Source organism: Muntiacus reevesi, chromosome 2, assembly GCF_963930625.1.
Source record: "Muntiacus reevesi chromosome 2, mMunRee1.1, whole genome shotgun sequence".
Classification (NCBI taxonomy): Eukaryota; Metazoa; Chordata; class Mammalia; order Artiodactyla; family Cervidae; genus Muntiacus; species Muntiacus reevesi.
In genome coordinates this window covers 76,939,337-76,954,246 of record NC_089250.1, presented here as the reverse complement: position 1 = coordinate 76,954,246, position 14,910 = coordinate 76,939,337, and the positions used below count along the sequence as shown (strand labels likewise).

The 14,910-nt window shown below is 50.1% G+C and overlaps 1 protein-coding gene across 3 annotated transcripts in view; it reads left to right on the top strand.

The window, feature by feature from the left end:
- NFATC2 (nuclear factor of activated T cells 2) overlaps positions 1–14,910 on the top strand; it is a 158,982-nt gene that overhangs the window by 34,760 nt on the left and 109,312 nt on the right. For 2 of the 3 annotated variants that reach the window (XM_065922191.1, XM_065922192.1), the window contains exons 2-3: positions 987–1,995; positions 6,125–6,296. In XM_065922191.1, coding sequence (XP_065778263.1) covers positions 987–1,995; positions 6,125–6,296 — 1,181 coding nt within the window. The remainder of the gene's footprint in view (positions 1–986; positions 1,996–6,124; positions 6,297–14,910) is intronic. The other variant, XM_065922193.1, reaches the window with a different exon arrangement.

The following is a 14,910-nucleotide window of genomic DNA, read 5'->3' as shown; positions in this document are numbered from 1 at the left end:
TTGACTCTGGAGCTTGAAGGAGGGGCAGGATGGGGGGTGGAAACAAACAGTAGTTCCCTTACTAATTTCATCCTCCAGCCAGTGGGTTCTTTCAAGATGGCAGCAGAAGCCTGGGTTAGGTGGCCACAATTATAGAAAAAATTGGATCATTTTGTATCCACTGATTTTACTAGTTTGGGAGCTCTGTAGTTATGGCTGTCTTTGGGGGCCGAGTAGCTCATCTGTGGAATTTTTGGTCCTGTTCTGTATTTGGGTGACTCCCTTCCCCTCCCTGGACCTCAGTTTCCTCATCTGTAAAATGGCATGAGATGAGAGATGGCTCGGGAGTCTGGGCTGGAAATGAAGCCGCATTTTACACGCGGGCACAAACATCTAGGATTTGAGCCCAGAGAGGGCTCCAGAGCTGGTGTGGCCTCCCCCTTGCATTCCTGTCGCTGCATCACACAGGGAGGATGATCAGACCGGCCTCGGTCAGTGTTTTTTGAACTGTGGGTCACGACCCACCAATGGGACAGGAAATCTGTTTAATGAGTTATGACCAGCATTTAAACAAAGTAACCCCAGACAGGAGGATAGATAAGAGTGCATCAGGGTAAGTATTGTTTGGGGAAGCTTTTGTTTCAGTGGCCAGTGAATATGATGGTGTGAACTGAATTGTGAAATAAAAGGGCACCTCCTCTAAGGGACAGGAGTTTGGAAGCCTTCGGGCGCCGGCCTTCCAGGTCTCTGGCTGAGGCTGCACGCTGGGCTGGCCGAGCTTCTGCGCTAAACTCACCCCGCTTTGGTCTCTGTTCAGGGAACCTGGGATCAAGTCGTCTCAATTTCCTTCTGTGAGAGAAGGAGCTTCTAGCTTTGGGGTTTGGCAAGGTGGGGATTTAAAAAAAAAAAAGAAAACAGGAGGCAAAACCCAACCTGTGATTGCTCTGCATGGGGAGTTGTGTTTTAGAGGCTTAAAAAGACCCCTCCTTCCCTCCTTCTCTTTCCAGAAGAACCGAGCGCACACAAGGTGGCCACCCCACCCTCCGGACTCTACCCTGATGATGTCCTGGACTATGGCCTCAAGCCATACAGCCCCCTGGCCAGTCTCTCTGGCGAGCCCCCCGGCCGGCTGCGAGAGCCGGATAGGGTGGGGCCCCAGAACTTTCTGAGCCCGGCCAAGCCACCGGGGGCCTCGGGCCTGAGCCCTCGGATCGAGATCACTCCATCCCACGAACTGATGCAGGCAGGGGGGCCCTTCCGCGTGAGAGACACTGGCCTCCTGGGCGAGCAGCCGCCCCTGCCGGGGGTGGCGGCCACCCCGAGGTTCACGCTGCCCGTGCCGGGCTTCGAGGGGTACCGCGAGCCGCTTTGCTTGAGCCCCGCTAGCAGCGGCTCCTCTGCCAGCTTCATTTCCGACACCTTCTCCCCCTACACCTCGCCCTGCGTCTCGCCCAACAACGGCGGGCCCGACGACCTCTGCCCCCAGTTTCAAAACATCCCTGCTCATTATTCCCCCAGAACCTCGCCAATAATGTCACCTCGAGCCGGCCTCGCTGAGGACAGCTGCCTGGGCCGCCACTCGCCCGTGCCCCGTCCGGCCTCCCGCTCCTCGTCGCCTGGTACCAAGCGGCGGCACTCGTGCGCCGGGGCCTCGGCTGCCCCACTGCCCGGAGCCTCACCCCAGCGCTCGCGGAGCCCCTCGCCGCAGCCCCGGGACGACGGCGCCCCCGCCGGGTACCCCCCCTCGGCCGGCCCTGCCGTCCTCATGGATGCCCTGAGCAGCCTCGCCAGCGACTCGCCCTGCGGGATCCCCCCCAAGATGTGGAAGACCAGCCCCGACCCGTCGCCGGTGTCCGCCGCCCCGCCCAAGGCCGGCCTGCCCCGCCACCTCTACCCGGCCGTGGAGTTCCTGGGCCCCTGCGACCAGGAGGAGAGGCGGAACTCGGCCCCCGAGTCCATCTTGCTGGTGCCGCCAACCTGGCCCAAGCAGCTGGTGCCCGCCATCCCCATCTGCGGGTGAGTCCGGCTTTGGAAAGGATTTACTCCGCGGTCCGCTTTTCAGAGGAGGTTTTCTGGTGATGAGCATGGGACTCGGGGTGGGCTGGGCTGATTTTCAATCCTGGCTATCTCTGTTCCTGGCCGCCAGATCTCGAAATTCTCTGGGGAAAAGAATCTCTGGGTGGCAGTTTTCCCATCCGTAAAGTGGGTATAAGGGTACCTGATTTCCTGGATGGCTGTTAGGAGGATGCAGTCCTGGGGTGCCTGTGATTGCTCCTAAGGCACCTGGCATGTTCACTCATTCACTTTTTTAAGAAGTATTTATCCAACACCCACTGTGCGCCAGGTACTCTCAACAGGTGTTGGGGAGAAAAGGGTGAACAAAATGGGAAAGACAGTCTGCCTTCGTGGAGCTGACGTTCTAGTAAGCACAAAGGTAGCCTCAACACATGATGTTTACTATCTTCTTATAAGAAGAACTGACGTTGGTGGGCATCTGCTGGGTGTTTCGATATTGCAATCAGTGATACGGAGGCCCTCTGAAAATGTGGGAGCCAGAATCTTCAAGGAGCTTCAAATCTTGGCAAACTGAAGCGTGTAGACGTGGGGGTCTCCCGGTCTGGACCTGAGTCCTGGCGCACAGGCTGTGTGATCCTGGGCGTGAGAGAGGCTGCCACCGTGCTGTGCCCAGATCATGCATCACCAGTCACGCAGGGTTCTCTCTCGCTGAGCACCTTTTTGATGCTACGCCCAAGGCAGACGTTGCCAATCAATCAGAATCTTCATTCTCATTGAGCACCTCTCTGTGCCTGGGTTCATTACCTGTGAGGTAAGGATAATAACAGTACCTACCTCATTTATTTTTTTTAAGGATTAGGTGAGAGAATATATAGCAAACTCAACATAGAACCTACATAAGTTGGAGCTCATGAAAGAGACAGCTGTTACTGTTATCAGGGGAATCTTATCATTGTAGAGGAAGCACTTTGTTGCTTCCTGGTTGACGAGCTGGCTGCTAGGAGACTGAGCTCCCAGTAGATGTTAGAGTGATGATACTGGCGATCCTCGTCACCAGCATGCCAGGAGGCTTGCTGTGTGCCCGGCACGCTTCTAATACGCTCTCTCTCTGGATTATGTCAGGCAATTCCCCCCAAACCTGGTTTGTTTATGTATTTGTCTTCATTTCAATGATATGGAAAATGAGGTGCATAGCAATTGGGAGCAGATACTATTTTATCAGGTGAAGAATCAAAGCCTTTTGCTGTTACCATTACTCCAGTGGTTTTTGAAGTGTTATTTGCTTTTAGCAAGTGCAAGTCTTTTTTTTTTTTTCAATTAAAATGTTGAATGCCGAAATCCCCCTACTCCCCTGCACTCCGGACCGAAATGGGCTGAACGGAGCTTCTGGTCTTCAGGGCAGGTTCTGAGAACACTAGTGCCATCATAGGTGGGTCAGTGTCCCGTAAGAAAAGGAGTTTCTGGGTTTCGTATGTTCAATGACTGCCTCTGTGTAGGGGCTACTCCCAGCTGTGGAGAGAATGTGCGGTCATTTCAAAGGCCTTCTGGCCACGGAGCTCTGAGGCTCAAGTTTCCTGGAGCCACCTTAGGGCTGCCAATCAAGAACACCACCTGCTGCAGGGTGAGAAATCAGGGCTCAGAGAGGTGAAGAGACACGCCCGTCAGTACCCAGCTAGATCATGACCAAGTTGGAAACCAGAATTTGAGATTCCTGACCCCCTTGTTCTTTCTAATCAACTCCTGGATCCATCTCCAAAACATGACTTGTGTCATGATTGGGAGTGAGGAGGAACATTAATGTAAGATATGATTGTGAGGCATTTATCTGAGACTTTTTTGTATATGAAACCCTTTCCTCTCTATTATGTGGCTTGATCTGAGAGGTTCTGATGGGTTAGAGTCCTTCCGCCCCTTGCAAGTGCCAATCTGTGCCCGCCAGTGAGATATTTCCAAGAGTTTTCTGTTAGATTGAGAGGATGGGTCATTCAAAGAAGTCTCATGATGATGTTTATCTCAGGGAGTGTGGATAACTCCACAGGGGCTGAAATTCAAGTGCAGAATGTCAGATTCATTCCAGTGGTCTGAGTCTTAAGAGTGTATTCTAATTGTTCTAGAAGCAAACAAAGTTAGAAGTTGGTACTTAGGGGTATTGCATTGAATCTTCTACTCACTATATTTTTTGATTAATACAGGGGTGGAGTGATTTTTCAATAAGCCTTATTTTTCTAACTTTAAACAATTTTAAACTGAGAATGTGAGAATAAGAATATGTAACACAGAGGGCACCCTGGTTGTAGGCAGAAGCTTGAACGCATCTTGGAACTATAGCCAAGGTAGAAATAAAGGCACTTTGGACACCCCGAGATTGCAGGGTTAGAGGGACTTCAGGGGGCAATGTCATTATAAAGAATGGCTGGAGATTTGCTTGCATAGTGAGGAGGTTGTATGTTCAGGTTAAGCTATAGCACTGATGGAGTTTGTGGGGTTGTCCCCCTCTCCCCTTGGAACTGCTCTAATAGAGAAGGATTAGAATTGACCTCATTGCAAATGCTTAATTAAGTCCAGTTGATAATGTTAGCTTCTAGCAGTTCTGGACTTAGCAGGAAAGACTATCCTGATTAGATTAATGCTTCCTCCTGCATGTGAAAAATCAGGACACAGTGACCCAAATTCATGCATTTGCAGCTTCAAAGTTACTTTGAACATACGAGGGTTCTTTGAAATAAAACTACTTGTTCATTGTTTCATTTATCCTTCCATTTGTTCATCCGCCCACCCACTGAATATTCATGGAAGACCAGGCACTGCTCTAGACTCATTCCATGAATTAAATATTTTCTTGAACCTATTTTAAATAAATTAGTAAGATAAGACATAAGGTAGAGGTGTGGAAGAAGCAAGAGGCTTAAATTGGAGCTTTGACTATGTCTTCCTCTGTGATCTTGGGAAAATGTTTTTATATTCTCTGGGACTCTGAGTGCATGCTCTAGATGTAGATTGTCAAGCCTTCAGTCATCTCTTCAATGACATAATTCCAAACTCATATCAAGTACTTGTTGTGTGCTGGGTAGGGTTGAGATTTTACAGTAAAATAAAACTTAATGGCTTGACTTCAATGATCTTACAACTTTCAATACGATTAATACTATAGTCAGATTGTCTGTCACTGCCAATGCCATTAATATAGATTGTCAACAGTAACATTTATTTGAAATATACAATGTATTACATGAAAAATAATTATAGCTGATATTTACTAAGCTTTTATTGTGCATAAGCCCTTTCTATGATCTCAATGTCCCCACTTCATAGTTGAGGAAGCTAAGGCCTAGGGAGATAGAGGTATTTGCTCAAAGCCACACAGGTATTTGGAGATGGAGCTGGGACTTGAGCTTGGGTGTATAATTCCAGCCTTGCTCTTGACCTCTAGTCCTCATTTAATTGTAGGGAGTCGGAGTGGTTTGGCTCATCCATGCCAAAACCGGACACCTCTTTGTGGTCAGATGTTCTACACTTGACCCGAGAAGTAACGACTATGACTGGGAATGGCCTCTTTCAAAATTTATTATTATTGAGAAAATCAGACATAGAAATAAGAGCTGGAAAAGCACTTCAGATGCCATCTAGTTCATTTTTGGTTATAGGAGATTGAGAATAAAAGAGTTGAAGTTGCTTACTTAAAGTCACATGGCAGGTTAGTGACCCAGCGGGACCCCTGATTTCTGTTACAGAGTTCCTTGTCCCACACTTACTCCTTTGGGGAAAAAAAAACATCTTGACTAAGGGCTATCCTTTAGAGGCGGGAGGTGATATTTTGCAAAATTCCCAGAGGAAGAGAAGTTGCAGCAGTTAGAAACATGCTAGAACTAACATGTCATGAAATTAGCTTCAGAAATTGAGACATCAGTCATTCCGTCTTCATCAAAACGGAAGAGAAAACAGAGAAAGATCTGTACCTTGTGCAGCGCCGCGCCCATCATGTCTCAGGAACGTGTGCCTCGCAGCAGCCAGCATTTACCGTGGGCCTGCTGGATGGTTTTCAAGAGAGGGGCCGTTCAGGTTTATTGTGCAGGGTGAGCGGCTGTGGCTCCTCGCGCACCTTACCGCTTCTGTCTGCTCTTCCTTCCAGCATCCCAGTGACGGCCTCCCTCCCTCCGCTCGAGTGGCCGCTCTCCCACCAGTCCGGCGCCTACGAGCTGCGGATCGAGGTGCAGCCCAAGCCACACCACCGGGCACACTACGAGACGGAAGGCAGCCGCGGGGCCGTCAAGGCTCCGACGGGCGGCCACCCTGTCGTCCAGGTACGGACTCGCGTTCCCTTCCTCGGGTGTCCTCCCGGTCACCGGGCCGCTCGCTTCTGCTGGGCTCTTGTTTGGTGCTGGTGAGACCGCTGTGTGTCTCAGCTTCCTATTCCTCCAAGGGATGGGAAGTCCGAGAGTGAGTGTCGGAAGCTAATAAATCCACTCAGAAGCCAGGAAAAAAGTCTTCCTGGCCTGCATAAGGGTCGAAGGGATATTCATGCTGTCCTCTTCCTTCTCTTTCTGATTGAGAAACTACTATAGTTGAGTAGAGGTGTCTGGATTGAAGGTTTCTGAAGCCATCATTGTGTGTTTAAATTTTACGTGAGAGTCCATTAAGGAAAATCAGCATATTGAAAAGTGGGAAAAAGTTAAAACTACACACAGTCCAACTACCTAGAATAATTTTTTTTTTAAAACCATTTTGATATGTTTCCTGTTGCCTGTTTTCTATTCACAAACATGCCAATGTCTGTCACTGTATATTTATATACATGATGTTACAGTAGCTTGTACTTTTGATTTTTTTTTCTCTTTACATTATAGCCAGAGCATGTCCTACTGTTTTTTCCTTAATCATTATCTTTTATGTCTGTGACTTTTGATTTAACCTCAGATATTTTTTCCAAAATAAGTAGAGAATAGTTTTGTTCTGTTTTTTTATTTCCCTCCAAAATGATCAGAGTTAAAATATTCTTAATTGTATAGTCTGGTTAACCAGTAACTGCTGACTGGTGCCTACCTGCCAACTTATACATTTAATACAGCCTCTGAGCCACGGGGGAAGCCTAATACATCTAAATTAATTTAACTCTTTTTTTTTAACTTGCATTAAAGTGAAGGCAAAGTATTTAAAAGTATAAAGTGAGGGCAAAGTGTAAGTGAAGGCAAAATACTTATCAAAAGTGTTCTTTCTGCTTTAAGAACTTTTGAGAGTAGTTGTTAAAAATGCAGATTCTCAAGCATCTCCTGAAGCTGTATGCTATGAATACAATTCAGACAAAAAGCAAACGTACAAAACTTAAACCCTAAAATTTCCACAGGCAGCTTTGCGTGTGTACGCTTGGGTAAGGACTTGGTGATACCAGTTGGAACTTCCACATCCTGGTAGCTGTTTTTTCGGAATCTAACATCACAGTTGCGGGGGGATTTGTTTTGTTCACTGCTTCTTTTCATTTACCACCTGGTATGTTTTCCTCTTTCTTTGCACATCTAGTAATTGTTGACTGTAGTGTAATTGCAGTAGTGATAATTGTAGTAATAGATAGTTGATAAGTGTAGTAACTGTGTAGTGATACTGGGATGGTGATGTGTCCTAGGCGTTGTGGAGACTCTTGCTTTTGCTGTCTTCCTCTAAAGGTAGTTCAGCTGCTGGCCAGTCACTTTGAACTTTCACAGGTTTGATTTTACTCTGTTACAGTGGACCTGTGCAAAGCCCGAGGTGTTCCCCATACCCTTCAACTTCATAGGGTTAGCCACTGAAGTCCTTCTTTTGTGGATCTAGTTGAGGCTTGGTTTTGAGTTTTTACTTAAAAGTTTTTGTTTATTTATCTATTTTTGGCTACACTAGGCCTTCTTTGCTGCCTGCCGGCTTTTTTCTCCAGTTGCAGAGAGCGGGGGCTCCTCTCGAGTTGCGGCGCGCGGGCCTCTCATTTCTGTGGCTTCTCTTGTGGTGGAGCGTGGGTTCCCGGGCACGTGGGTTTCATTAGGCGAGGCGTGTGGGCTCAATAGCTGGGGCTCCAGCGTTCTCGAGTGTGGGCTCAGTAGTTGTGGGATTCGCTAGTTGCCCCGAGGCATGCGGGATCTTCCCAGACCAGGGATCGAACCGGTGTCCTCTTCACTGAAAGGCAGATTCTCCACCTCTGGACAGCCAGGGAAGTCACAGACTTGGTTTTAGACTGTGTGAAGGCAGGTCCAAAGTAGGCTTTCCTCTAAGACATGACCTCATTCTTAAGGCCTAGTCTTCTCGGATGCTTTTTGGGGAGGTCACTCCTCTCTGATGGGCTAGATTTCCGATCTTCCAGCTTCGCCGAACCTGCAGCTTCTCTGTTTCCCTTTTTACCCTATGGCTTCCTCTTTCTGATAAACCCTGCACATTTCCCCTGTGATTGCCCAGCCCAGCCCTTGGTCATGGACTTGGGGAACCCCCCACCCCCTTCCTCCTCTCTGATGCTCTACCCACAGTTTCTAGCTGCCTCCACAGCCTGGGACTCTGAACCCTGCCCCCACCGCTTGCTCAGCAGGACCACTGTGTTCTGTTTGAACTCCACGCTCTGGATGTGGGAAGGAAAGCGTCCCCAGGCAGAGAGCTGCAAGGAACATGGGTTCACCTCGCGTGTTTCCTTTCCCTCATGGACCATGGTCATATGCTGCCTGCTGTCTAATGCCTGAAAGCAGTTGACTTATAAACTTTTGTTGTATTTTATAGTTGTTTATGATGGTAGGGCTGGTCTGGTATTATTTGCTCCATCATGCTTGAAAAGTGAATTTTGGAAAATAAAATCTTCATATCATTATCAAGTGAGGCTTATCTGCTCTAGGACGAGAACCTCCTGGCCTGGGGGCAGTGGAAGGGTATGTTGGAGTCAAAGCCTTTGGTTGTAACGGAGAGAGAAACTCATTCCAAGCCAGTGAGTGAGGGGGAGGTATAAGGAGCCTACTGGAGTTACATAGAGTCAGGTCAGGAGATTCAGCTCAAGAAGAACCTGGGCTCATGGTCACGAGTCTGAGGTTTATTTCTCTGCTCAGTCAGTCCAGTAACAGGTGGACACATCCTGCAGGAATTTGCTGAGCACCTGCCCTTTGCCATCTGCTTAATGCTGAGGTTCAGTGAAGACTGAGAGAGAAGCTACGGTCTTCTTCTCTTTGGAGCTCACGATCTGGGGGTATAAAGTTGCTGACTTAAATAATCATGCAAACAACAACATTGCAAACTGTGGCAAGTGGCAGGAAGGAAGCGTGCATGAGGCTCTGGGCGCGTAAAGATGGAGAAGTCAGTGTAGACAGGGGAAAGTTTCCCTGGTAAGATGTCACTGAAGATGAGACCAGGGCTGAAGATGCGTGGTGGGAGCAGCGGGTACAAATGCCCGGGGGCAGAAGGAAGCAAGCTGTGGCAGAGGAACGTGAGGAAGCCAAGGTAACTGGACTGTGAAGGGCCAGGAGGAGGGAGCAGGGCGCCGGAGCATGGGCGGCCTGGTCAACCAGGGGGAGGCTCTGGCTTTCAGCCTGGCGCAGGAAAAGCAGGGGAAAAACAAGAAGAAGAGTTGGGAGGCTCTGCCCACGGTGTCTGTCCTCAAGGGGCCATGTGGTAGCTTTGCACTCTGATTATTCAACAAGCGTTTGTGGAGCACTGCTGTGTTCCAGGCATGGTTCTAGATTCTGGGATATGGTATGAACAAAACAGCCAGAAACCGTCACCCCCATGAGCTTACAGTTTAGCAAGATGATGCAAATAAAAGTTAACACTTAGCGAGCACTTACCGCGTGTCAGACCCTTTTCCAAGTGATGTCTGTGTTAAGTTAAATTAAACTGATTTAATCCTCAGAAAAGCCCTAGGAAGTAGTTACAGTTAGGTCAAGGAGATGTCAAGGACCTTACTCAAGGTCTTAGCTCTCGAATGGTGGACTCAGAATTTGGACTCTGGTGTCTGGCTTTGCCTGCTAGACAGCTTTTCTCATCTTCCACATCTCTCTGCAGACCAACTTTCCCTGCCTCCTCGTTCTCACCAGACAGAGAAGACCTGGTGGAAAGATGCCCGCACCTCCTGCCTGTCAGATTTTCTATGTTGTCTTAATTCTAGTCCCTCACCAGCTTGTTGGAGTCCAAATCCTGACCTTTAGGGATATTCTAATTGGCTCTGATTAGGGAGGGTGCCACCCACTGGTCCAGTTAGCTTGGCCAGAGAGGTCAGACCATATGCAGTGCAAGGCTCTGCTCACCCATTCATCACGGGCTGGGGCCGTGGGAAGTTCCAGAAAAGGAAGTTGATGTAGATGCAGTTCTGAAGATGTCCTCTACACCGTGCCTGGCATTCACGCTTCTCCTTCCAGCAGCTCCCCAGGATCCATCTTTTTTTCCCCTCTTTTTTGGCCGCACATGCAACAGGCAGGATAGTAAGTTCCCTGACCAGGGATCAAACCTGCGCTCCCACCCCACCTCCCACAGTAGGGCCACTGCTCCGCCAGGGAAGGCCCTCTGCCCCTCTCCTGGCTCCTTACTTTGAAAACCCAATGTATGACTTAAAAATTTATAGCCATATCGTCAAAAGACACAAAGTGAAGCTTTTTTTTTTCTTTAAATCATTTGAATAGATTGGGTTTTCTTCAAAATGAAATGTGCTAACCCCTGATTTGTTTTAGCATAGGAAGTCTTTTTTTTTTTTAATAACCTCTTTGAAAAATGAAAAAAAGAGGGGCTTTAAGAAGACAAGGACTCTTAACCTTTAAGGAGGTGTGAAAACCTCTGTCAAACCCTGGAGGCTCGCCCTTCCAGTCCCAGGAGAGCCCTGTCTCGTCCCTCGCCTAGGTGCTTCTGCTGGCCTCTCTCTTGGTCTCTGCCTGTCTCTCTCCTTCCATCCGTGTCTATTTCTGTACTGTGCCCTGGCTCCCTTTCCTCCCTCTCAGTGATTGGTTCCCACCCTTCTCTTTATTTGCCACACGACAGAACTTCACTTTTTCTGTACGCCTAGTGGTTTTATGCGCCTCTTTATATGAAAATAAAACGAGTACACGACCATTTCTTTCGCGTTCTTTAAATATAAAATTGCAAATCTTAAACATATGCTGTTTTTTATTTTTCTTTTGTCTTTTCTTTCTCTTGAATGTCAGTTGGTCTGGGAAGAAAGTCTGCTCCAAACTTTAAATGCTTTTCAGATCTCATGACTCATTCATTCGGTGAATATTTTGTTGAGGACCTGCAGTGTGCCAGGCGCTGATAAAGCACTGATGGGTGTGAGATGGATGAGGTCTGTGCCCTGGTGGAACTCGGGGGGGGTGGGCAGGACGTGCCAAGGAGACCAGGATGGTTTGGTGTGACTGTTGCGGAGATGTGGGTGGGTCAGGCAGGCCAGATGAGGCCATCTGGGATTATACCATGGACCCCAAGGTGGATGGTGATAGCTGATTGGGAGTTCATCTGCTGGATGTGCAGGCTGGGGGTGACTGCTGAGGCAGAACAGGCTGTGCCAAGCAGTGCCAAGCAACCACTACTTGGATGACCTGCGTCAGATGGAAGATCTCCCTACGGAGGTGACTTACCGCCTGGGGCCTGGAGCAGGGGATTGAGCCAGCAGAGAGAGGAGTATTGCCCATCCTCTCTCTGTCTCTTTTGGTGTGGTGGGCGGGGGGAGTGTTCCATGCACAAGACATAGCCCATGCGAAGGTCCTGAGGCGGGGAAGAGCTCCTGAGGACCCGAGGGAAGGCCAGTGTCACTTGACTAGCCTGGAGGGTGATCGTTGGCAGGACTCATAAGCCAAGATGAGGAGCTGGGGTTTTATTTCAGGGCAAGGGGAAGGGAGTGGCGAGGGAAGGAAGGCGATTCTGATTGAATACTTTGGGGTGGCTTGGGCTTCCCTCTAAGGAGGGCTCCTCTAAGGGAGGAAGCGGGGAGGTGGATTTGACAGGCTGTGGCGGTGCCAGCTGGAGGGCCGAGGTGGTGAGGATGGGGAGGTGGCCTTGGGAGGGGACAGAATGGGTTCCATGGCGTGAGGTTCAGGACTCAGTGCTGGCTTAGCTGTGGGTGGAGGGGAAGTGTCATCTGCCACTCCGGAAGACTTGGGGTGAAAGTCATTTTCTTAGGGGAAGATTACAAGTTCATTGTGGGGTGAGGGAATTAGGAAGGGCCTGTTGAGGCATCCAGGCAATGATGGCAAGTCTGCGGTTGGGTGTATGAGCCTCGAAGTTTCACCTAGAAAGCTCTAAATCCCATGGAACTAGAGCCAGTTTATGGTTCTTTCTGAGGAGTCTGGGTATTTTAGCTCTTTGACTTGACTTTGATCTGTAGGGATCAGAGAAAGGGAACCACTCAATCCACCTCGAAAGAGCCACATGCCTTTTGGCAGAACCTGGCCATCATTTCCTTGTTCTGTTTCAGGACAGGAAGCAGTGGTCCTTGGGTGGACAAAACTGGCATTCAAAGTCAGCTCTGTAAGGTTGGGCTTTAAGTGCTCCCCTGGCTCTTTAGCTGATGGGAGCTCATAACACCCCAGTTGAGAGCTGCCTGTATAATGCCGTTGTCACTTAATCCTTTCCCTGACTGCTTCCAAACCCTTTCGCCATAATCCTGTGTTAGAAATTCCCCGTAGAGGACACTCAGTTAGTTTCTTCATCCATCCTCGTGCGGGGGCTTTCAATAACTGTTATTTTCACCACTCTCTGGGACGTGCTTTCAACTGGAAGAAGGATTGGAAAGCCATCCTTTTTGTTAGAAAGTAATCAAAATCCGAGGCTGTTTAAACACACTACACACCTCCACAGACAATACTCCTGATTCTTTCCAACAGATGTTCGGACATATGGAAACAACATGGGCAGTTCCTTTAGGAGAAATTCCTTGCAGATGCAGAAACCTGATCTCAGTTTTGTCCTGGGTAACAGGACCGAGCTTCGCAGGCCGGGCCGCACCTGTCCCAGTTGCCGCCTTCCCAGCCCAGAGGAGGCCAGTCAAGTCTCCGAGCTTTCATCTCGTAAAACAGATTACAGGACAGTGATTTTCATCCTGTTGGATTTGGGCTTTTGTCCTCGCTGCGACTCACTTTAAATTACATCTGAGACAGGGGAGAAAGAAGCCAGACAGGGTTTCCTCCTTACCGGGCGAAACTGGAGTCGTGACAGGGAGCCTCACTTCTCTGGCATTCGGCTGGGCGTATTGGCTTCTGTTGACTCATAAAACCCTGTGCTCAGCGAGGCTGGCTCGGGGAACAGGAAGCAGGGCTTGCTGAGGCTAATTTGTCTCGATCAGGGCTGCTGCATTTGCTTGACAGAGGTTCCGTCAGACCTTCTGGGGAAGGAAAGGCGCGGAGGGAAACTGATGCTCCAGCTTCAGAGGAGGGGCTGCTCCAGCTTCAGAGGAGGGGCGTGTGCGCTGAGATCGCCGCCGGAGGCTCATCTCGCTCATGCCTTCGCTCAGAATTCATCACTCGGCCCCTTCCAGGTGCCCGGCCCCGTTCCAGGCGCTGGGAATACGGGCCGTGACCGAAACAGAGACAAATTCCTGCCCCCGTGGCGTTGACTTTCTGGCTGCAGTGAGATAAACAATACATCTAATAAATAGGAAAATTCAGTAGTGTGTTGGAAGGCGATAAGTGCTGTGGGAAAAACTGCCGGGGAGGGGGTGGGGAGGTGGGCGTGGTCGGACAGGCCTTCCTGAGAAGGCGGCATCTGAGCCCTGATACTGAAAGGCGCAGGTTCCTGGGGATGCTCCAGGGGACCAGGGCCACGCTGGGTGCGGCCTGGGGCAGAAAGCAGGCCTGCGTGGGGAGGGCAGGCCAGGCCGAGTCAAGACCCGCGAGGAGAGGGCGGGGCCCAGAGGATGCGCAGACTCGGGCCTGGGGCTCTGCAAACTCAGGCGCAGGAGGGTGGGGGGATCCTCTGGCTGCGGCTGAGGACCAGCCGTTGCGGGGCTGGGAGAGGAGCAGGGGGACCTCGTGGTCCACGCGACACAGCGGGACCAGCACTGCGGGGCGGGAGACCTGGGAAGTGGTTGGATTCTCGGTGTGTTGTGAAAGTCAGGCTAGTCGGATTTCTTCTTCTTCTTTTTTTTTTTTTTTGAGACACGGGTCACAGGCAGGAGGCACGGTGTGGCTGTAGTCTTGGGGAAGGCTGGAGCCCCAACGGTTGAGCAGGCCTGCCCCCACCACTGTGATGCTCCTGATTTCAGAGGGGAGTGACCTTCTGGGCCTGGCTTGACCCGGCCTTTTCCTTTAAAGGTGAGGGTGGGATGGGATGGGGATGCTGAGGCCAGCTTTAGGAGGAGCCTTCCTCACCACCCCGCCTTTGTCTGTATACCAGGCTCTTGATTGTAACACTGGCTGTTAATTAAAGCCTTTTTTTTTTTTTAATAAAAGAGTACAGACCAAACCAAGTGTATCTGTGGGCCAGATGTGGCCCTCCTGGTGACCTTGGCGGGGCTGGAGAGCTCCTGTAGGCCTTGTAAAAGCAGGGAGACAGGTGCTGGCCTCCAAGATGAGCCAGGTGGGGAGCAGAGGGTCCTGGGGGCGGGCGGCGCGGGGTTGGACGGTGTGGGGAGCCCCCGACTGCAGACGGGAAACACCTAAGGAAGCACGAGGTGCTCACGTGAGGATAGAAATGATCACGGGTGAGCGGCAGACCTCGCCCACCCCTCACCCCAGTGTAAGCAGAGAACCGAGGCTTCTCGGATCTTGAAGGACTCGCTGCTGCAGAAAGAGAACTGGGCTTGCAGTGCGTCTGGCAGCCAGCGGGAACACAGAGAGGAAGCTTCATTTGTTCAGAAACAAATCTGTGGGTCCCTGTTAAGGGCCGGGCGGGGGATCGAACAATAGCGGCTACGTGTGCTGAGCATCTTCTGTGGACTCTGCTGCGAGTGAGCTGCTTAATCTTTGTAGCCACGCCGTGGAGTGTGGGTGGTAGGATGACTCT